The sequence below is a fragment of the Osmerus mordax genome, chromosome 2 (assembly GCF_038355195.1).
Source record: "Osmerus mordax isolate fOsmMor3 chromosome 2, fOsmMor3.pri, whole genome shotgun sequence".
Lineage (NCBI taxonomy): Eukaryota > Metazoa > Chordata > Actinopteri > Osmeriformes > Osmeridae > Osmerus > Osmerus mordax.
In genome coordinates, this window is record NC_090051.1 from 22,400,689 (window position 1) to 22,423,188 (window position 22,500).

The window sequence follows — 22,500 nt, forward strand, 5'->3', positions numbered from 1 at the left end:
CATACTGGTTGAGTTGAGTGCGTTGCTAATTCATATAATCACTTTCTTAATTACCCTTTAATTGCAAAGTTCTAAGAGGAGTCACATCTGGATCTCATCATAACTCGGCCCAAGAAATGTTTCCATGAAGACCTTAATGACTTCTCTGTGCTGGATGAAAGTATTAAGTTATGTTGATGGACATGAAAAACCAGTAGAATCACTGTTTGTCGTGATTGTTGGAGTGATGTGGCGAAATTTGCAAGCAGGAGATGTTATGTTTTTTGACCGATGTTTGTTTAAAATCTTTCCATGGAGTCTATTTGTCTTGACCAACAGGCACGGTTGATTATTCTGGCCATTTTTCCAAAACATATGGTTCCTCTTAAAGAGAGCAATAAGGCTTTCAGCTGCTGGTTGATGACATTATATTGGCGTTGGGGTTTTGAACTTGCTGTATGATACACTACTCCAGCTGGAGGGGAGGCAGAATGTGGGACATTCATCTCCTCAAGGACGTTTTGCTGATTATGTTATAGATATGGATTCACATATGCCCGCCAGCAGAGGAGACAAGCCTTTGTTCTTTTTTGTCTGTTTGTTTTTGCCTCCGTGGCCTCCAGGTTTTCTGAGTCCTATTCATTACGTTCTATAACCCAGGGAGTCACTGTCCTCTGGGACTGCTAACCTGACAGAGGGAAGGGAAGACAGCGAATACTGTGTAGTGTTCTACAGTCCCACTTTGTTTCACTGTCCGTCCATCTGTCCATCCGTCCATCTGTCCATCCACCCATCCACCCATCCATCCCCACCAGGCCTGTATATATCCCTTTCCATCAGTCATTATTCGACATCTCCTCGTCCCTCTCTTCCAGCGACCTGAAGACCAAGATAGAGAAGGAAGACACCAAGCGAGAGCTGCTGGTGGGCACCCAGACCAGCCTGACGGACTCCCTCTGCATCCGCTGCCTGCAGCCCTTCAAGTTCCTGGTGAACAGCAAGCGGCAGTGTCTGGACTGCCAGCTGTACACCTGCAAGGCCTGCAGCCGCTACAACAAGAAGGAGAGGGGCTGGGTGTGTGACCCCTGCCGCATGGCCAGGTGAGGACCACAGACACACACCGCTTTTAGTCATTTAGTTATATTTTTAGGGAGGGGGGAGGCGATTGGGGCAGACTTGTTGCATTCATTGCTTTGGTTACTTGAATGGTTCAGCCAGGCTGAAGGGATTATTCACTCAACAGAGCTTTTAAAAATAATGTTTGTTTCTGTGAAACAATAGACTGTGCTACAGAAGTGAACATGGAAGACTTCCAATACTAATGTAGCAATTCAAATGACCGCATGACTTGGTATCCGGGCAGACTGAGAGGCCAGTGTTGACAGGCCCTTTCATTGGCACACTGACATCCTCTGCCTCTGCCCAATCTCCACAGTCCTTGACTAAAGCATTAGACCCTTCACCATCCTGCATCTGATCCATATTGAATAATATGGAAAGATTGGTTCTCACTTGGGACAGAAACACATGTATCAGATATATCAAGGATTGTTCTGAAGTGTTTATAACCGTCTAAATCAGTGTTTCCCAACCGGCACCCTGGGGTGCCGTCTGACGAGAGCAGGGATGCCAACTTATGGGCCACGACCCTCTAGTGGTCCGCTAGGGTAATACAGGTGGGCCGCCAAACCAATGAAAACTCAAGTAGGAATGAATAAATATCAAAATATTGATATATATTGTTGGCAAATGATTATTAAAATGTGTACACATTTTTAAATGACATTTTGCCTTTAATTCGTCATGACCGAATGCCAATACTTACGCTTGGCACGTTGACGAAAGACCAACTGACATTTCCTTGCATACGCCCACTTCAATTCACTATGCACGCATCACTTCCGCATATTGCATAAGCAAAGTCAACAACTTCCGGTAGCGAGCTGTTACGTAAGTTCTCAAACACAAAATGCTGTTTTTTACGAGGATTTCGGGTTGTCTTCCCAAACCGACAATCAACAATGTACAAAGGATTCTATGTTGCTGCCCTTCAAGCAAGAGGGGAAAAGGGGTTAACATTTTACGTTTCGAGCTACATTGACAATTACGAAGGTAAGGTTCATCTGACTCACACAGTAAAAGTAGCCAGTGCTAGCTAGGCCGCAAAAATATTTGAGCTATGCAAGTGGGCATAAAAGTGGAAAATATGTCTCTGTTGGCTCTGCTTGAAATATATGCTGTGTTTTTCCAGTGTCGGTTCGCTCATACATCTTCTGCCTCTCCATTTATCATCCACCTGTGTATCCACCCACCCATTCCTCCATCCATCCCTCCATGTATCCATCCATCCATCGTTACCCCTGACCTAGTTCTCTGCCCCCCTGTGCACCTCCCTCTGCAGGGTTCTGAAGATCGGTACTCTGGAGTGGTACCATGAGAATGTGAAGTCGCGCTTCAAGCGTTTCGGCAGTGCCAAGGTGATGCGTTCCCTGTTCAAGAGGCTGAGCGGTGATTTCAGCGGCTCGCAGAACAACCTCACAGGTGTGTGTTCAGACACAGTATCATACATGCTGTTCCATACATGTAGTATAGTACATGCTAATGTTAGCGGTGCTCGCATCTAAACAGCACTCTCGAAACGGTGATAGGCATTAAGTTTCAAAAAATAATCTTTGTCCTTTTGTCATTATATTATTATTTTTATTGAATACACATTCAATACACCCCTCCTACACTATCACCCTGTCCTACACACACACACACACACACTCACTCCTTCCTACACACTCACACACTCGTTCATACACACTCACTCGTCCTCCAGTTTGACCTGAGGAGACCTGAACCTCCAGCTGAAGTGACAGGGCTCACGTAGGGAGTTCATTCCTCTCAGTCAGCTGGAGCTTACAGTTAGAAATCCTCAATAAATGAAAGGCTTTATCCAGTAGTGCTACAGCTGCTGCTCCTAACGTTACTGCATGTCAATAGCATCTCAGCGTGTGACTTGATACAGGTTGCGTCCATCCCAAAGCATCACCTCACTGTTAGAAATGAATGGCAACTAAATTGAATGTACTTATGCGAGATTTAGGATGGTAGCTACTGTATGGTAGCTAAAGCAACAACATTACACGTGTATTTACATCTGCCACACGGCTATAAATATCTTTATGGATCTGAGTTTAACCCTGTTCGTGTAACTTTCGTAAAGTGAGATCCTACTGTACACTATATTTTGTCCTTCTCAGTAAATTCTGGATCACTGAAAATACGTTTTTCTCTCTTTTTGGGGGGGGAGGGGGGGGAGAGAGGGGGGGGGGGATCAGTAAGCCTCTTTACGACTTCTGCCAAATCGGATTTTATTTTTCATTTTCAGTTATTTACTCTCTTCCATCAACTTTCAGTTGTTCCGCGTTCTATCCTCCTACAGCTGTGTTCTGATAGGCCTCTTCAGAGAGAGGCTGGGCTCAGGCCTGGGCTAATGTCCTCTGACCAGCCGCCTGGACCAGGTGTCGCCTCTTGGCTCCTGTGTGTGATTGTTATAAAAAAAAGTCCTCCACCATTACAAGAAATATTTACTTTGCATTAAAAGGTTATAGTTTATGTTTTTTTAATGTGTTTAAAGTCTTATACACTGACGACAGGCTTTTATCATAGTTGGGATGACACTTCTGATTTGTTTTATAAACTCTGAATATCCTTCAGCCACGCGAAAAACTACTATGACACAAGTCAATGGAATAAATCATAAATGAACATTAGCACTTGTAAACAGCATGATACAGTAAAGCAGTTTGAGATGAGGTTAGTGTGAATGCTGAAGGTGAGTGCCTTCTGGCACAGTATAAGCTGAGTCACCCAACAGGATTGTGGGGAGGATGCGGAGCGAGCTGGTTGGCTGAGCTCAGCCGGTCGTGTGATGGCCAGTCACATGTCTCTGTGTTGGTCCAATCCTGCAGGCTTCAATTGACCAGAAAAAAATAACGCAGAAGTCGACTTTTTCCTTTGTGACTTTTGTCATGCACACAATGTGCAGACATGCCTTGTTTCAAGACACACTTGACTCGACACTTCTGGGTGCGAACACACATACACACGCCCGCACACACTTGTGTATTGGTCATAAAGGTATACCTTCACATATACAGAATCATATGCATTGACAGACCTGTGAGTTTGTCTTAAGCTGTGGTCCATCAGGCCAGTGAAAGTCATGGTCCTACTGTTTCACTGCACGAGTCGGCTTGCGTACTGGCGGACAGAAGGCGGACCCTTCTCACTGATGGAATTCAATTTTTTTCAGCTTGCTTTCTCTCTGGAAATACCATACATTGTGCTATAAAATAGTAACCAACATTAAACAACCCAATTTTGTTTCTAATAAATATTTTCTTAATGAAGTCTTTGCATTTTCTTCTTATTTGTTTAATGTAACTGTCCTGGTCTTATCTCTTCACCAGTTCCCCATGACGACGACACAAACAGCATGCCTGAAGTCCACAGTAAGTGCATGGTTGATTCATCTTCCTCTAGAAATTAGAAGGTTTTTCTCTAGACCCAAGTTTCTAAGATGACACTTCATCTTCAAGCGACGTCTGCCATCTTGAGAAGGAGCTCAGTTATGGTCTCATATATCTCAGACGTGGTTGTTTTGGGCAGCTTTGAGCACCCAAGTCTGGCTGGCGCAGAGCTAGTCTGGCACAGAGCTAGCCTGGCACTGCCAGTCACTGGCATTTCAACAGGGATATTAGAAGGCTACCAGAGGCTTGGGAACTTTAACTAAACTTTTTGTTGGTGTTTGTTTGTGCGTGTGTAGGGATGTTCCATGCGAGAGTAGATTGTATTTCATGGCTATTTAATTTGAGCATAAACATGTGTTTCCAATGTTGCATTTATGGATTTCTGTTGTGCATTTTGCTGAGCTGGGTAGCTCATCTTCAGACCCCTCCCCCCCCCCCCCTCTCTCTCTCTCTCTCTCTCTCTCTCTCTCTGTCTCTCTCTCTCTCTCTCTCTCTCTCACTCTCACTCTCACTCTCACTCTCATTCTCATTCTCTCTATCTCTCACTCTATATCTCTCACTCACTCTCTCCCACTCTCTCTCTCACTCTCTTTCTCACTCTCTGTCTCTCTCTTTCTGTCTCTCTCTTTGTCTCTCTCTTTGTCTCTGTCTCTTTCTCTCTTTCTCTCTCTGCCAGAACCATCCCAAAACATATAATTTTCTTTCAGACATGTTTCTCATAAAAGTCTCTTAGTTCCTCCACTTCAGTGATGCCTTATCTGCTGGATGGATATTTCAGAACGTTCAGCGACACTGACACATTCAAACAAGTTTCAACCCGCTGATGTTCAACTGGATCACAGTGCTATGACATTGTAACATAATTGTTTCTTCCCTCCCAGCCAGTATGTATGAGGAACCCACCATGGATGCAGCAGAAGAGCAACACTACAGATCGGTACAGGACACCTTGACTGTGTCTGACTTTCTCTTGAGCTATACTCCATACTGGACTAGCTTATACTGTGTGTATCATCTTGAAGTAGAATACTTTATGTACATTTATAACATAATTTTATGTAGTTGTATGCATCTCCCTCTGTGGATTTTTTTTGCATCTCCCTCCACAAATCCTCACCTGAACAGGGTCCCTCCCATTGGACTGGTCAAAGTGTTGTATCACTCTAGAAGACCACAACTGGGAATCCAAAGGATTTCAAATAGTGTTTCACCCAGGCCTCATCTGGTATAATCTCTGGAAATTACTGTAAGAAAGATGGAAAGGAGGAAAGAAGGTGAGAAGGAAGGAAGGGATCAAGGAAGGAAGGAAAGAAATAAGGAAGAAATGTACGCTAATGGTACTACTGGTAATGATGTAGTGTTGTTTTTAATGGTAACAGGATTTGGCAAGAGGAGAAGAGTCTTAACTCCCACTGAGAAACTACACAGCCCTCTATCTTGCAGATAGGAACCAGATGCCAATTATACCAAAGAGAGCTCAGTAGCGGGGTCTTCTCACTCTCTGATGGAAACATCATGACCTTGAAACCTAAAACAGACTGATATGTCGAAAGATCTGTCAGGCTTTTGACACTTGATGCCTTTCACAAGGCGCTAACGTTTTGATTTTGTAGTAAATATATAGATGGATTAAAAGGTACAATTTGGACTTGATAACATTTTGACCTAGTCCATACATGAGTCTAGATACGTTTATACAGTATGCAATTTTATGTGAACAGTCCCTTTATAAAGAAGATTATGTTTGGTGTCAATGCTTCAAAGGACAGGGCACAAATTTCCTGCGTGTGTTTTGTGCCGGTAGACAAGGCCTCTACGGTGCATCATCAGATACAGGCAGTTGCCTAATTCATCGTGACCTCGACAGTCGTCTCCTCATTCCTCCTGGGTGTATGGTTTCAACATCTGTGAGCTTTTTGCTCCCAGTCTGTCACCAAGCATGCTTGTTCACAAGGTTTGGCTTGAGTTTCGTGCTGTTGCGTTCATCTTCACATGGTAAGAGGGGAGGTGCCTTTGAAGTGTGCCCCTACTGCACAGAACAGCTGGGAAGGGTTAGGTATGGCACGGCGTACCTGGTGCTTTGTGGGAGAACTCGGAGGCCGTCATGAATCACGCTAGACATTCCAGGCGTCAGCATTTGAGTGCCTGAGAACGCTTAGCTACTACTTCTTCTTTAAACTTACCACCCCCGTGTCTACTGAGGGTTACATCAGATACGTAAGACCACAGAACACCCCCGACGTGTTTTCAAACATTCCCTCTGCTGAGGAGATGTTTATTCAGTACCCTTTTCTGCACCCTGCAATAGGGTTCAAGGGTGCTTGAACCATATTCAAGCACCCTTTTCTGCGTTTTACATCACCGTGAATGACACACATTTACATTTAGTCTTTAGCAGACGCTCTTATCCAGAGCGACTTACAGTAAGTACAGGGACATTCCCCCCGAGGCAAGTAGGGTGAAGTGCCTTGCCCAAGGACACAACGTCATTTGGCACAACCGGGAATCGAACTGGCGACCTTCTGATTAATAGCCCGACTCCCTCACCGCTCAGCCATCTGCCCCGTGACACACGTCTATAGGGATGGTGATAATGCTGCGTCCGTTCAGCAGTTACAACAGGATTACTGCTAGACACTTATTTGTGTTGTTCTCGTCCAACCTTGTCCCTTGTTGTGTTTTATATTGAAAGATTACCCTCTAGTGGTTCCGATAGGGTAGTGCAGGACCCAACATGAATGAGAAAACAGGTCAGTTACAAAATAACTTCTCTTGATCTTCTGTCCCTCGGAAGTGCATGAAAGGTATGAGTTACATCTTTCCCATCTTCGGTCCTCTCATATCCTTTCCTGTCCTCTCATATCCTTTCCTGTCCTCTCCTGTTCTTGTGATGGTGATTTCGACCTCTCCTGGGGTTATGAAGCTGAGAAGGACCAAACGGCTTCTTCCGGTTCAACCTTTTGATTTTGATCTGGATCCCAACTACTCCACCCACTCAAGAAGACAGTCCTACCAGGTACCGACGGGGCACCCTCAAGTCCTTCCTGTGGTCAACTTGTCTTGATAATGGTTAATGTTGGAGCTGGGATCTTCCATGCTAACTGTGTAACCACACCCACATCCATATCAAATAATATGTATGGACCGACACACTTCTGCACATGCACACAAACTAATAATACACATAAAAAATACAGTAAATGGCTTCCAGTTAGCATGCAGTGAGCAGACTCTCTATATGCATTATATTGGACTGGCAGGCTTCTCTCTTTCTGCTTGGCAGTAATTAACACTCCAACCCATTAACATCCAGACAGTTGATACTGTACAGCACTGCTGTAACTGTTTAGAGACTTGTGGGTTCTGCATCTCTCAGTTGGAAAGGTCTCTGAACAGACTCCAGGAGGTAGAGACCTCTTCTACTTCTTTAACTTTGTTTGCGTTTACCGTCAGAAGGTGTTTCTGTTCTGTGGCATCTGGAACTAATTTGGTACTGAGTCAGTTAAGCAAGCCAATTTTACCAATCATTATATACTGTATATGTACACCAGTGAAAGACAAAACTATGCTACTAAAATGGAATTCTTTGTTAAAAATCTTTTTCAAAAAGTAGGGGGAAAAACAACAACATTTATGCTTGTGTTGCTAGGCTTCCAATAGATCTTTAACAACTTTACTTGTTTAATGTATTTGAAGTGTTTAAGGCCTTTGGTGTTTTTGTTCCTGTTATCTTATGTACAGACCTGTTCCGCTACAGACTGCATTTTTGCATCCGATAAATCAGATCAAATTGAATCATAAAAAGCAAAGCTTCTCAGAAAGCATAATATGGTTGTGGAAACTGCAGCAACAATGATAAAACCATCCAGAAGACGACTCCATGTTTTATCAACAAAATATCTGTCCCTTTCAAGCATCTGACGTGATCGTTGCAGGAAACCTTCGGTTTAGTTGTAAATATAGATCTTCTTTGATAGCACCTTCTCTTATCTCTTAGTGTTATGCTGCACTGCTCCTCTTGTCTATTGACAGCCAGCTAGGAAGATGAAAGCAAGCTTGGAGAGATATTGAGCTGTGACAGAATGGTTTGCGTGAACCACATCAAGTGTGTCTGTGAGCGGATACAGACTCCTTCGTGGCACTTATACATGATGTGTCATCTTTCAGTCCACTTCAGTGTTTTCATTTTGAAGTAAAAGGGAAAAAGTTTGCTATGCTCATACTATCCCTGTTTTGCTGTTTCCATAACAACTCCACTAACTGACAAACTCTGAATTGTTTGTTCGCCTTTGTCCTGTTTTATAATATTTGTTATTTGTTGTTATTTCATTATTGTTTGATTCGCCGTCCTCCTTGAATTATATTAAGATTCTAAAAGCTAATTATTTTTTGCTTTTCTATAATGAAAGAAAGACTGTGTTTTCCTGAGGGTGTTTGTATTAAGAGTGGCTGGTGTCTGCAGTGTCCACAAGACGCGCTGGACAGCAGGAGGGAGTCCATGATCGCCGAGGCCGACATGGCATCCATGTTCCAGCAGATCCTGGAGGAACAAGTAGACATAGACCCAGAGTTCAGCACAGAGGTCCAACTCCGCTCCAAGCACCGGGCCAGTCTGGACAAGTCTGGACGCTATGGTGAATAAAGGATGGGGACGTAGACTTGTGCACAAAAGCATGCACACTCACACGTACACTGTGAATACTCATTCGACCTCCCTCCCTCTTCTCCCTCTCCCTCCCTCCCTCTTCTCCCTCCCTCCCTCTTCTCCCTCTCCCTCCCTCCCTATTCTCCCTCCCTATTCTCCCTCCCTCCCTATTCTCCCTCCCTCTTCTCCCTCCCTATTCTCCCTCCCTCCCTCTTCTCCCTCCCTCTCACTCCAGACGATGGTTTGTTCCCTGAGAGCAGGAGGCCTCGTTCCTTGTCCAGGGTGAGCCACTCCTCGGCTGGTAGTACCAGCGGGGCTCTCCTCCGCGGCGGGTACGAGGAGGAAGAGGAGGAGGAAGACTTCCGGCACCTCCCGCTCTACCGTCGCCGACGCAGCCTGGCGTCTGAGGAGAGCCTCAGCCAATCAGCTCCTCCGCCGGTATTGAGGAGAGCTGGCACACTCACTCCCTCTCGCACTCAGACACTCACACACACACACACACACACACACACACACACACACACACACAGGTAAACGCATCCAATCAGATTATCTGAATCAAAACAAAGATAAAACCAGGACAAATGCTTCAGAAAACAGCCAACACAGCAAACAGGATGAGTCTCATCAACACAGAAAACAGGATGAGTCTCATCAACACAGCAAACAGGATGAGTCTCATCAACACAGCAAACAGGATGAGTCTCATCAACACAGCAAACAGGATGAGTCTCATCAACACAGAAAACGGTGTTGTTACCTCCTGCTGTCAGTCTTCTCTAGCAGAGTTTCGATACGCCGCAGCGTCGGCGCGCTACATTAGTCTCACAGCTGGCCCTCGCCTGACAGAGGAGCTGAGGGGAGAACATGGAGGAGAGACAGAAGATCAACATGTGTCCATCAGACATCAAAGAAAACCATGACATCAGTATATATTTCATCTGAAGCCAGTCAACAAGCTTTTTCCCAGAAGTCTGTGTTTTTCTAATCCACCATACGCTGCCTTTGGTTTCGCTATGGCAGTGTGGTCCAGGGACTGATTACAATCAAGGCTGATTAACTCATGTAATAGTTACCAGAGACCTGTGTTATTTATATGTTAAGATGTACTGTTGTAAATTCATAGTGTCACTAAATTTAGAGCTGAATTGTTTTAATATTAGTAGCCATACGTGTTTTATGTGATCTTTGATGCCTTCTCTCTTTTTGTAAGCTGTTTTATAGTTATATTGGCATTCCAAATGTTTTTAGTGCTTTATCTGAAAATGTAATCTCTTGTATTCTCAATCTCACTCTTTCTCTCTCTCCCTCATCCTCTCACTCCCACATCCTCTCTCTCCCTAGATCAGTGAGCTGAACAGACGCATGTCGGCCATTGAGACCCTTCTGAGCCGCCTGGAGCAGAAAGTGACTCCACCCTCTGACCCGGTACTTCAACACCCCTCTAGACAACAGGCCGGTGTTGAACACAACACTCCATCAATGTCAAATGGGGATAGTTCTGTCTAGAAGCATGATGTTTGAGACTGAAGGCAGATTTAACTGCTGTGTTCTCATCGTCAGACAGTCTTGCAGTGTTTCAGACTGTTACAACTGAAACTCCTTCACTCGGACCTCTTGCCTCTCAGAGATAAACCCTGAGTGCATTCTCTAAACACACACAAAGTTTCTATTATCAATAATTTGGCACATGATTGTGGATTCAGACTTGACCTAATATTCCAGCCATCTGCTGTCAGGGGGAAATCCATGGCCCTTCAAGAACAGCCTTGCGTAAATGTCCCTAATTCAATATTTCAAATAATTTTGTGTTTGGCCATTTTTCGTGAAATCTACTCGATGTCCGATGTGATTCCTTTTTAAACCCTTGAAAGCAGCAAAAGCAGCTGAAGATATTGCACCTGACTACTACTACAAACCTGACTGAAACCATAACATCTCTGGGGGATATTCTCTGTAGGCCCCTGCCAGTGTCCCTCCCCAGCCGCAGTGGATCCAGGTGGACATGGAGGAACTGCAGCTGAGACGGAAGCTGGATGAGCTGACAGTAAACATCAGCGACCACAGCTTGAGCTCCGAGGAGGACGAGCCCAGAAGGCCAACGACCACCGGAGCCCCCCCAGGACAGAGCAGCGTGAGGGGGGATGCCAGCCCCCCAAGACCCCCCTCTAGCACCGGTACCCTGGCCCCGAGACCTGGACAAGCGTTGCTGCTGTCTGAGCTGGAGGGGAAGGTGGCCTGGGCCGCAGCCAGCGTCCACACCTCTCAAACCGAGGTGGGCGGCTTGCCTCACGCACAGCAGCCACGATGAACCTCCATTCAAACGTTTAATCTGACCGAGGGTCTTCAGTCCTGAATGTTCAAACGCTGGATTTCGTGTCGGTCATGTTTTGTGCTGCCCATGCTGGGAAAGTGTTGTATCAATGATAGTCCTTGTAAATCATTAATAATATAATGTACAGTACATATGATGTGAAGTGTGAATTTGCTTTTCTGCCTTGGTTCCAGGTGTCGGATATTGAGAACAGGATTGCTGCTCTGAGTGCTGCAGGGATGCCCGTGGATAAGACCAGGAGGAAGGTAGGGTGGCCAGGATCAGACGGCAGAGACATTAACTACACACACTGATAGCAGAAGTATTTTGCAGTGTATCTGTGAAACCATTCTGTGAAACGCTACTATTATAGGTATTAGTACTAGAACTATGCTATTAGGTCCAGTCTGCTCTCTGAGGTGTGATTCTAGCGTGTGTGGCATCCTCACAACAACATTCACCTTTTCTCTTCTTCTTTGTCTCTTTCAGTCCGCGATCCCGTCCCAATCACGACGGCTCTCCCACGACTTTCCCACAAGTAAGAACCCCCAGCAGGGCTCCTGCCAGCCCACTCCTAGAGACCCCACGGTCCCGGAGACCCACGGTCCCGGAGACCCACGGTCCCGGAGACCCCACGGTCCCGGAGACCCACGGTCCCGGAGACCCACGGTCCCGGAGACCCCACGGTCCCGGAGACCCACGGTCCCGGAGACCCACGGTCCCGGAGACCCACGGTCCTCAGGTTGGGACATAGGGGACGTGGTGCTCGGGGTTAGGGTTAGGGAGTCTGGAGGCTGTTTAAGTTATGAGATCAGGTCATGTTGGGATCTTTTGATCTTTGGGATCATTATGTATTAATTCATAATCAGGGTTATTAAGAGCTGAGTAAGTTTACACATATGAGGAATTTGCTTTGGTAGGTTGGTGCATGATAATACACATAGTAAGTAGAAGATATTCAGTTCATGTTGTCAAACAGAAAAGGGTTACACTTCTTTATTCCTCAGTGAGATTTTCAGAAGTGAAGAAACTGTCACACAGAGAGTTTTGAAAAGAGAAGCACTATTATTCATTCTAGCTACGTATATGTAGTGGCGCTATCATGACAGTTGTTCCTATAGCACGTCAGTAGATAAAACACCAAATACAAGGTGAAGGGCCACGCTGGGGTGGGAGCCACTGGGAGATGTTGTAAGACAGGTAAGGTCTTAGGGTGTGTACATTGTAGCTGTGTGTGTTCCAGACCAGACGGACGTGTTTGTGAGGAACTCTCTCTACAGGGGCTCTCTGACCCAGAGGAACCCGGGGGGGAAGCCCAAGCGCAAGCCCTCCTGTGCGGTACGACCTGCCTGACGCTCACCCCTACCTGGGGCTACCTGGGGCTGGTTCTATGTTGGGCTGGTTTGGGGTGACCTGGGGCTGGGCTACCTGGGGCTGGTTCTATCTTGGGCTGGTTTGGGGTGACCTGGGGCTGGTCTACCTGGGGCTGGTTTGGGGTGGTCTGGGGCTGGTCTGCCCTGGGCGGGGCTGGTCTGTTTGGGGTGCTTGGTCTGTCTGATGGTGGTGGTCTCTTGTCTCCCAGGGGTCTCTTGTTTGGTCGTTGCTGTGCGGTCATGTTTCTTTTTTTAACAGTTTTTATTTCTTTTGTACAAATTATTATGGTTTTTACTTTAGAGGTTAAAATGGTATTGCAAACAAAACGGATTTTTGTCAAATCAGAAGAATCATTTCTCCTATAATGTTTTAAGAACTGGTCATGGACATCTACATTTTGGAGGGATTGCTTGTTTTGAGGCAACATGTGTGACTTTTACATCAGAGCTAAACCATTGTAAATTATACTTAATTGTGGCAGAATGCATGCTCTATTTTTCTGGGAATTGCAACACGTTCAGTATCTTTTTTTGAGCCTATCAACACTGATACAAACCATATTTTCTTTTCTTTCGACTAACAATCAAAACATTTAATCATTCGAAACTGTGCAAACGTAAGCTGCACTGAAAGTGTTGCATTTAATGCCAGAAAGTGTTAAAATGTTCCCTGAAAGTTGAAACACATGATTACGTCGTAGTTCGAACTAAACCATGAATTATCCATAACACGATCTCATCGCGACAGCCCTTCTGGTTCTGTGAAGTGGTTCACCCTGAGACGTTTCCATCACAGGTCCTGGTTTCAGCCCCACACACATTACCAATGATGAAAATTTCTGGTTTGACGGATTCGGATGATCTCACATAACTACACATCACTCATGGAGTATTCAAGGATGTGAAAAGCTTCGAGTTTTCAATCTCCTAATCCTTTTGCATTTTGTCCCTCGTTTTATCTCTCATTCTCTCTCCCTCTCTCTCTCCCCCCTCTCCCCCCCTCTCTCCCCCCTGCAGAAGCCAGTAATGGTACAGGCCCCATGAGGAGGAAGCTGAGCATCATGTGAAGGAAAAGAGAAAATCAATTTTGACAACAAACCCTCCTCAGAAAAGAGCACCTGCTGAAGCTGTGGTGTCTACTGTGTTTCCACTGTGGTGGCTCGTGTGTTTCCACTATGGTGGCTAGTGTTTCCACTATGGTGGCTAGTGTGTTTCCACTGTGGTGGCTCGTGTGTTTCCACTATGGTGGCTAGTGTTTCCACTATGGTGGCTAGTGTTTCCACTGTGGTGGCTAGTGTGTTTCCACTGTGGTGGCTAGTGTGTTTCCACTATGGTGGCTAGTGTTTCCACTATGGTGGCTAGTGCTTCCACTATGGTGGCTAGTGCTTCCACTATGGTGGCTAGTGCTTCCACTATGGTGGCTAGTGCTTCCACTATGGTGGCTAGTGTTTCCACTATGGTGGCTAGTGTGCTTCCACTGGGCCAGTCCCTCTGCGGTGTCTCTCCTTACCTTAACGTAAACAGTATGTTCTATATGATCTCAGATAATGTGTTTTAAAGGATGTTCAAGTGTGGAATGATGTTTGGATATTTAACAGACTTTTGTTGATGGGCTGGTACTCTATATCAACCTATATTCTTGTACATGTTCAAATGTGCATGGTACTCACAATAAGAACTGTTACTAATGCACTTGTTTAAATCATCGTAGTAACAAATATTATACAGTGTGTCAGCCCTGTACTGTCATGTTACTTAATTGATAGCTCAATCCTACTTTTTTTGAAGCAGGAAAATCTTTTTCAAATAATTCTCCAACCAGATACCTCCAAACAGTATATCTGTCTTTTTTCTCTCTCTACATATGTCTGTTGATCTACCCGTCTACTGTACCTAACATAACGATACTGTTAGTGTTAGTCAATGAATCCTTCTTTTGTTTTCCCCAGGGGTCCTATCCAAACATGACAGATGAAATAACTATTTAACATGAATACGCAATTATTTGTACATTTTATAATAAGTATTATCATACATGTAGTAACATTGTTTTTATTTGTGGCAAAAAGTCACATCTTTCGTATGATTCAATTTTGATTAACTATTTAAACCATGTTAGTACTTATTCAGGAAACGCAATGCCGGCTATCAACTTCACTGACATTGCACTAATTAAATGTGAACCACGGAATTTGATTTTGTAGATATTCTGTTTGGAGACCCATTAAATCCCAAGGCAATTGTGTATTACAGTTTACCTTCTCGTGTTTGTGTGAGGTTGTTGACAAACAGCCAGCCAGGTACTGATGACTGTGAACATGGTGCTTCGATCCTTAATCGTAGATGCTGATGCTTTTCTCACAACTTTTCTGCAGGAAGGTTTATTCCAGTTTTTGTGATCTCCCAAAACTGTACGCTAATGCACACTGGTGTGAGATGCGTTGCGTTTCCAAGGTCGTTGCTGCCTGTAGTTTTATGAGGCTGCATCCAAACGAGAAGTGTTCCCGTTGAGAATGCCAGTGGACCGTGATGGAATGTCACTAGATGCCACACATTACACTTCTCAAGACAGTTTCGAATGATTTCTGGTCCTGACTAAGGTGGCTTCTTCCTGAAGCGACCGTGTGGAACACGCAGTGAGGGCTAACAGCTTCGGCGTCTACCTGTCACGCCTCATAACCACTGTAACTCGTCAATTGACCTCATTTTAAAAACGGAGGGTCTCCATTGTCCTTCAGATAGACTCCGATCCCACCTCTGACACCTGGTATTTTGGGCTGAATTGAGACCATCGTCTTTCGACCCTACGTTCTCTAAAAGGGTTTCTGACATTTCAAAGCACACTTCTTGCAGTCTTGAATTATGAACGGCATTTCGAATTGTGAATTGAAAGGAGAAAGCATATTCTTCATTCTCACAGTCCATTCATAAAAGGGTCATTATGTGGTCTTTGTGTGTGTGTAGAACATTTCCATAGATACCGATGTATTACAATGTCACTATTGATGCAAGCACTGTGACTGCATGCATTTGTGAGACTGTGCATGTGTGTGTGTGTCTGTGAGCAGCAGGTGTCGTACATGGTATGACATCAGCACACATCCTTCCTTCGGCTGGAATATAAACCGATGACTGAGCCTTCAGCATCTCTGACCCTGCGCTCCACCAGCCTGACTACCTCCCCACCTCCACCCAGCCAAGAGAAGCTCACAGCTGAGGGAACAAGCTGAGACCTGAAAGAATACTTGAAAGCTTAGGTGCTCTGTACTTTGTACAGTTTTTGAAGAAAGTATTTTCGTCCAGGGAGAAAGCAGAAGGGTTATTCCTGTTGCTTGTCTCTGAGCTTGAGGCTCTGAAACCAGAATTCCATTAGCATCTTTATACTGTAAGTAATAATATTTCTTATGTACAGATGTTTGTTTTTTTCAGACACGGTGCTTATCAGAGTGTGATTTTATTGGGCAATAAGATATATTGGCAGATTCATTAATCAGAATTAGAATACCTGTATTACTTATATTCCATCAAATAATTGTCAGACATTTCTGTGATTTGTTGAGTTTGAAATACACTTTACAAACAGTAGTTTTGGCAATGGATGCATCAAGGAAACAATCTCGACTCAAGCTTTAGTCCTGCAAAGACCCGGAGACAAAGCCTCCATGTGTTTACCGCTGCAGGTTGACCGTCGCTGCGGGTCTCGCCTCGGGAAAGCTGCTGGCCATGAGAGTGTGCGCTGTGCTCTGTGCCCTGGTGCTGTTGACGCGGACGCTGGCGAAGACGCAGGCGGGATATCCGGACCGCTCCATGGAGATCAGGAGTAGGTGGCTTTGACTTCCTGTCACCTCGCTCTCACCTGATCATGTTGAGTGTCCTCAGCATGTGGAAGACAAAAAACTTTTTGCCGACCAACCACATGTGCCTTCTCCATGGAATTCTCCAAAGCCTTGAGTTACAATTAAGGATCTGTCAGAAGAGATCGTCTATATGGCTTACTCATCCCACAAATCTAAATGTATCATTCAATAATTCATTAAATATATCCTGTTGAGAGGAGTGTGAAATTAAGCAGTGCACATTTTGGTACAGGTAGAACTAATTTGTTGGCTGCATGACTGCATTTTCAACTGAGAAAACATCCATGGGTTTGTGTTCTTGCTGTGGCGCTCATGTTTTTCCATCTTATGTGTCGATCAGATCCAGACATCATTGCTTCCTGGTACACCGGGAGGGGAATTCGACCGGTGGGCCGTTTTGGCCGTCGGGAGACTGAGAGGAACCGGGGACTGGCCGTTCCCACACACAGAGTGTGCGCTCCCGCCACCAGAAGTGAAGACTGGATCAGAGACTGACGAGGTCGTGAAAACTGTTGCTACTTTCAGTCGGCATTTTGTTTCCACCTCATTTACTTTCCATTCACTGTCATTTTGTTTGTTGATATCTGATGATGAATAAAGTTAAATTATTAATTGGTAAAAGTACTGGTCTCTGGAGATATTTCAGCCGTTGCTACTACAGTTGTTGACACGGAGGACTCGGCACTCACTTTCCACTTGAAAACGTGAACGTGTTTTTTTATGCTCAATTTACGCTCAACGATGACCTCTATGACTATAGAGGTCGGTGAAAAACGAACCAATTAAAATATCCATCTACTGTTTTGATACGTCCCTGGCCCCAATAAGCCTTTTTTTTTTTTTTCTCTCAAGTGCTAAAAGCAAATTAATACCAGAAGTCTTGTTGGCCCTTCAAACGGCTGCTCCCTCTGTTTACAGCCTTCTCTCAGAAGAGATTCATCACCCAACCTTGCTGCCATGTTTACAATTTAGCGTGAACTGAATGAACTGCCTTGGAGAACTCTCTTGGCGAAAAAACGTGGGACCACTCAGTGCGTCAGTATATTGAGGAGAGATGAGGACAGGAAGCCCACTCTGGGAGCGATGCTCTGAAATCCCCGATGACGGGCCCTGATTGTGGGAGAGGAGGATTTAAATGTCTCTGGTTGAGAGAGATTTTTCACATGCAGAAGCGTGCTGTGCAATCTGTATGCAAAACAGGCATACAGATAGACACACATGCAGGTATAGACAGATAGGACGTGCATTTGCATATAAATACACACAGTACATGAACACGCACACATGTAAACATGCACACACGTGTAAACATGCACACACATGTACTGAGCAAAACTAATACAGGCACAACTAAGAGCATCTTCAGCAAATGAAAACATTTGTGACAGCCTTAACTTTGTCATCCTTGTTCTTACAATAACATGTAGGACATATTTTCTTTCTCAGTAAACAAGTGTTATGGAAAATGTACACACATTAAAGTAAATCCACACGCCACACACTTGATCATGAGGATTCTCACTGTCCAATATGCTGTGACTGGTACTGGTAATAGTTCATTTCATTACTAAAATTTTACAAACAGTATGTATACTTCCTACTTCCTGTTTTCACAAACTGTCTCTCATTCCTTCTCTCTTTCTCTGTCTCTCTATCACAAAAACACCCACACGCACTCCCTCTTTTGCTCTATCACACACACCCACACATGTTAAGGCCCAACCGAGGGGCAGCAGGAGGCCAGTAGGGGGTTGAGGGTCACAGCTTGTCGTAGGTCCACACACTCTGACTCCTCCCAGTGTGACAGAACCCCGGACGGTTCCAGAACACTCCTCTTCACTCTGAGGGCTGAACCAGAGGTGTGTTACACACACTTCACACACACTCCTCACCTGCTGGACCCAAATTATTTTCCATTCTCCCTGAAGTATTCGAAGCACTATAAAACAACCTTCCATTTTTTCAATGTACTTAAACATACAGTATAAGAGGCCAAAAGGAATATAAACCTTGCATCAGGTGTTTAGATCCTTGAAGAAAAGAGAACAAGAGGATTCTATAAATAAAGTAGAGAACATAAACGATGATACACTTTAAAAGAAATCGTGTTCCTGTTTGTACCCTTCAGATAAGACACACACTCCTCTCATTGATTCTCTTTGAGAAAAGGGTATTTTACATCCAGTGCAGTATCGTACTAGTCGCTGAGCATGTGCCGTGCTGGTCATGTAACACCTGCAGGATGTCTGAAGCTTACCTATGTCCTGCAGCAGTTCGCTGGTTTGATTCCCTGACATGGCTGAGGTTTCCATGAACAGCAAGCCTCTGTCTATCGCTAGGCTTCTCCCCTCCTGTGAACATGAGAAAAGCATGAGGAGAATGTTGGACAGTTTACATACTCTGGATTAAGGAATGCTATCTCTTCTGGGTCGACTATGAATCCCTGAATGTCAGTTTACATGGTACATTCATTTGTGTGTGTATGCATACATAGTTTACACTGTGACCTGTTTGCAAGGGACTGAGGTGGTGTTTACCTGCAGTGAGACCTGGCGGACATCAGAAAGGTCTCCTTTGTTGCCCACCAGCCCCAGGACTGTGGAGCCAGGGATGTAAAACTTCTCTAATTCTTTTATCCACATCTGAGCCCTGACAAATGTGTCCTTAACACACACACACACACACACACAGTACATAAACAGACACGTTATATCTGTGTGAGAGAGAAGAAAGGGTCTGGTTGTCTGTTGTCTATCTGGTGTGGCTCCAGATACCCGTTTGCTGATGTCGTACACCACCAGCGCAGCGTGGGCTCCTCTGTAGTACAACGGCGTGACGCTGTGGTACTTCTCCTCTCCTGCCGTGTCCCAGATCTCAAACCTGAGCGTGACGTCGCTCACACACACGACCTGTGTCAGGTAAGCACCTGGGGGGGGGGGGGGGACGGGGGACAGACGGACGGACACACTGTCATCACCAGGAAGGACTGAAGATGTACTCTACACACTGAGGTAAAATAATGTCCCTCAACCAGCTTCCTGAGGTAAAACACTCTCACAAACGGTTTTAACATTCCTGTAGCTTCTAACCGAATCAGGTTGGTAGTAGTTCGATGCATACATTTTAAGGTCTGTGACTATTGATTTTGTTGAATCAAACACCATTCATAACCACTGTATGAAAAAAGCCATGTAAATATAGAGTTATTTCAAATCATGTTAACAAAGCAATGGTAGCATCAGTACTTGTATACTGTTTTTAAGCTTGTATGTGAGGATTATGATAGCTGTGATGATAAGTACAAATTCCTGAGTGTATTGCATAACATTGCAGCCTCATCACTCATTTTATTAACATACTGGGACTGTCACACAGCTACCGCATGTACTTACATCCCACAGTGGGTACGTTGTGTTTAAACTCGTCCCTGCTGAACCGCAGAGCCAGGCTAGACTTGCCCACTCCGGAGCTCCCCAGTAGCACCATCTTCACTCGAAGGCTTCTGGCGTCTCCTACCTCAGTGTTTCCACGAGGCCGCACACCCGCGGCCGTGCTCGCCCTCCGCTTCGGCTCCCCCATCACACGGTTAGAGAACCGCTCAGGTACCGTAGAGAGAAAACACAAGGCTTCAATCCAGTCCTGCGCAGTAGTTTTAGTCACTTCGGTCCATTACTGTTGCCAGTTACGGAAAATCTATTTTAGCCACTGCGAAAGTAGTCATCCTGAAAAGGTCAACTGTATTGTAGCCGATTTGTTTGAAAGTAGACCACAAATACGACTGTGTCCCACTCTTGTTGAAAGTAAGATACAATCAAAGTCCAACACAATGGCTAAACGGCCTTATAAACTCCGGCACAGTAACAAAGCCATAAAAATTTCAAGATAGATATTCTTCATATGCACACTTTACTGTCTATGAGGTCAGAATGCCTATATCTTGGCTGTAGTAAAAATCAATGTTCTTTCCAACAAGACACGGAGACCAGTAACATAAGTATGGCTCAGATCAAGAGGGGAATTACTGTTATTCAAAACCCACTCCTGTTTCAAACTGAAAGAAAAGAGAAAATAGCCTATCAGCAACTTTTCTTTAATACAGTGCAGAACATGTTCTGTTTCACTTTGCTATTATTCTTTGGATCCTGTATCTGGAGCCCAAATGTTGAACTGAAACAGAGTAAAAAAAAGAAAAGAGAAACACGGTCAGCTAAGATTCCTTTGGACTTCCTCCACAAGAGTGTGACTAATAGTTGTATTCATTAAATGCGGATGCTTTCCTCCGAAGCGACATACAGGCAGAGACACTTAATAGGGGCCGTTTAGGGATCTGTACTTGGTGGCATGATTTATATTATTTCTTTGCGCACCTTTTTTTTAAATTTCCATGGCTATCATGCACAACAGACGTAAGTTAGTCTACGAAGCTACCAGGCAGAAGGAAAGTTTCGAAAAAGAAAGTTTTTAAAGGTTGAAACAATATTTTCGAAAAAGGGGTTTAAAAAAAAGTTTGGAAAGAAGTTTCGAAAAAAGTTATTAAATAAAGTAATTACATAATTCTGTATCTCTTCACCCATGGTAAAGTATTTCTTCAAATTGACATGAAATATCAAAATGTTCACACATGCCTCTGCTCATTTCCAGTTTTGAATATACCTGGAGGGCAAAGAGAGACGATCCCCCAAAACAGGTTCAGAAAATAAATTCCACTTTTCTAACGGAAGAGGGCAGTATTGCATCTAAATATTTTTCTTTTCTTTTTTGGAGATCATCTTGAAGGATCACATGGCTTCTTGACACTTCAATTTACCACGCCTACGGACAACTTAAAATAAAAAATGCCAGATTTAATTAAGGTATGTGTAATGGGTTGTGTGGGTTGGCCGTGTATCTCTCTATCTCCCTCCGTGATGCCACAAGTAGCCTACCCCTGTCAAACAATATTCTGATTCTAAACACCAGTGGTTAAGTAGGTTTAATGAGGCATTATGAGGTTACTTACACCATATTTGGACTTTAAACAGCAGAACAGTAGAACAGTAGTAGCTTGCTTGGTAATAACACGAAGTCCTACTATGGCTTCTGCTGACATAAAAAGACAAACATTGGCTAAGCTCCATAGATCAAGGTCTTCCGAGGATAGAAAATGGAGCCAAACTGCAGTTTGGAACATCTATTTTGGGGTAGTTTTGGCCACAGCTGTATAAGGCTCAAACACATTTTTGCCTTTATTGATGCAGCATATCAGCCCATTGCCATTCCGTGTACCCCTTTAAGAAGTAGGCTACAAGATAAAGTTTCTGTTTTTAGAGCTTGCCGCTCATCATTAAAAATAGCGGAGAGGGTGTGAGAGAGTGCGATAGCCCTGGTCTCTTGAAATGTGGTCGCTGACCGCCCCGGAACGTGTGTATCCTAGTCCACGGGCTCTCAGTCTAGGATTGTGACAAATCAGATTTGAAACTTTGACAGCTCCGACTCTCTGTTCAAGCGTGCTCGTGCTCATTTATTTTTGAAGGCTATATGTAGGCTATTAACTCTCAAAAGTAAGGATAGTATTACAGAACTATTTTTAGGTTAGCGAAACAACCACAGCCACTTCGTTAATAGTGATATACATCCAATATACATTTGGAAACATTTGGCGAGCTCCATGTGTTTCAGGCGAAATATGTAATTGACTAGACATATCTGATACAGAGTTGTAATATTGTGCTTGGATCAAATACAGGAAGGACTGAATACGGATGTATCACAATGACCCATGCCGCGCGCATGGTAACAAACGGATTGCCCACTTACTGTCGTTTCACAAGCT

General features: G+C 44.4%; 3 protein-coding genes across 5 annotated transcripts in view; 2 read left to right on the top strand and 1 right to left on the bottom strand.

Moving 5' to 3' along the window:
• mlphb (melanophilin b) overlaps positions 1 to 15,061 on the top strand; it is a 22,170-nt gene extending 7,109 nt beyond the window's left edge. Inside the window, exons 3-14 of the mRNA XM_067261535.1 lie at positions 855 to 1,079; positions 2,381 to 2,520; positions 4,440 to 4,481; positions 5,381 to 5,436; positions 7,294 to 7,515; positions 8,962 to 9,133; positions 9,380 to 9,582; positions 10,489 to 10,572; positions 11,105 to 11,419; positions 11,653 to 11,724; positions 11,948 to 11,996; positions 13,849 to 15,061. Coding sequence (XP_067117636.1) covers positions 855 to 1,079; positions 2,381 to 2,520; positions 4,440 to 4,481; positions 5,381 to 5,436; positions 7,294 to 7,515; positions 8,962 to 9,133; positions 9,380 to 9,582; positions 10,489 to 10,572; positions 11,105 to 11,419; positions 11,653 to 11,724; positions 11,948 to 11,996; positions 13,849 to 13,898 — 1,630 coding nt within the window. The 3' untranslated portion in view covers positions 13,899 to 15,061. The remainder of the gene's footprint in view (positions 1 to 854; positions 1,080 to 2,380; positions 2,521 to 4,439; positions 4,482 to 5,380; positions 5,437 to 7,293; positions 7,516 to 8,961; positions 9,134 to 9,379; positions 9,583 to 10,488; positions 10,573 to 11,104; positions 11,420 to 11,652; positions 11,725 to 11,947; positions 11,997 to 13,848) is intronic.
• Positions 15,062 to 18,242: 3,181 nt separating this feature from the next.
• LOC136932344 (ras-related protein Rab-17-like) lies at positions 18,243 to 20,267 on the bottom strand. Its single transcript, XM_067227562.1, has 5 exons — positions 20,081 to 20,267; positions 19,463 to 19,614; positions 19,226 to 19,351; positions 18,946 to 19,039; positions 18,243 to 18,536 (listed from the first exon to the last, which is right to left on the bottom strand). The coding sequence occupies exons 1-5, from the start codon at positions 20,265 to 20,267 to the stop codon at positions 18,400 to 18,402; spliced, it is 696 nt and encodes a 231-aa protein (XP_067083663.1). The 3' UTR covers positions 18,243 to 18,399.
• Positions 20,268 to 22,111: 1,844 nt separating this feature from the next.
• The window catches only part of lrrfip1a (leucine rich repeat (in FLII) interacting protein 1a), a 36,293-nt gene continuing 35,904 nt past the window's right edge, over positions 22,112 to 22,500 (top strand). For all 3 annotated transcript variants that reach the window (XM_067229396.1, XM_067229397.1, XM_067229395.1), the window contains exon 1: positions 22,112 to 22,500. This exon is cut by the window's right edge and continues 230 nt beyond it. The gene's annotated coding sequence lies outside the window, so the exon portion shown is untranslated.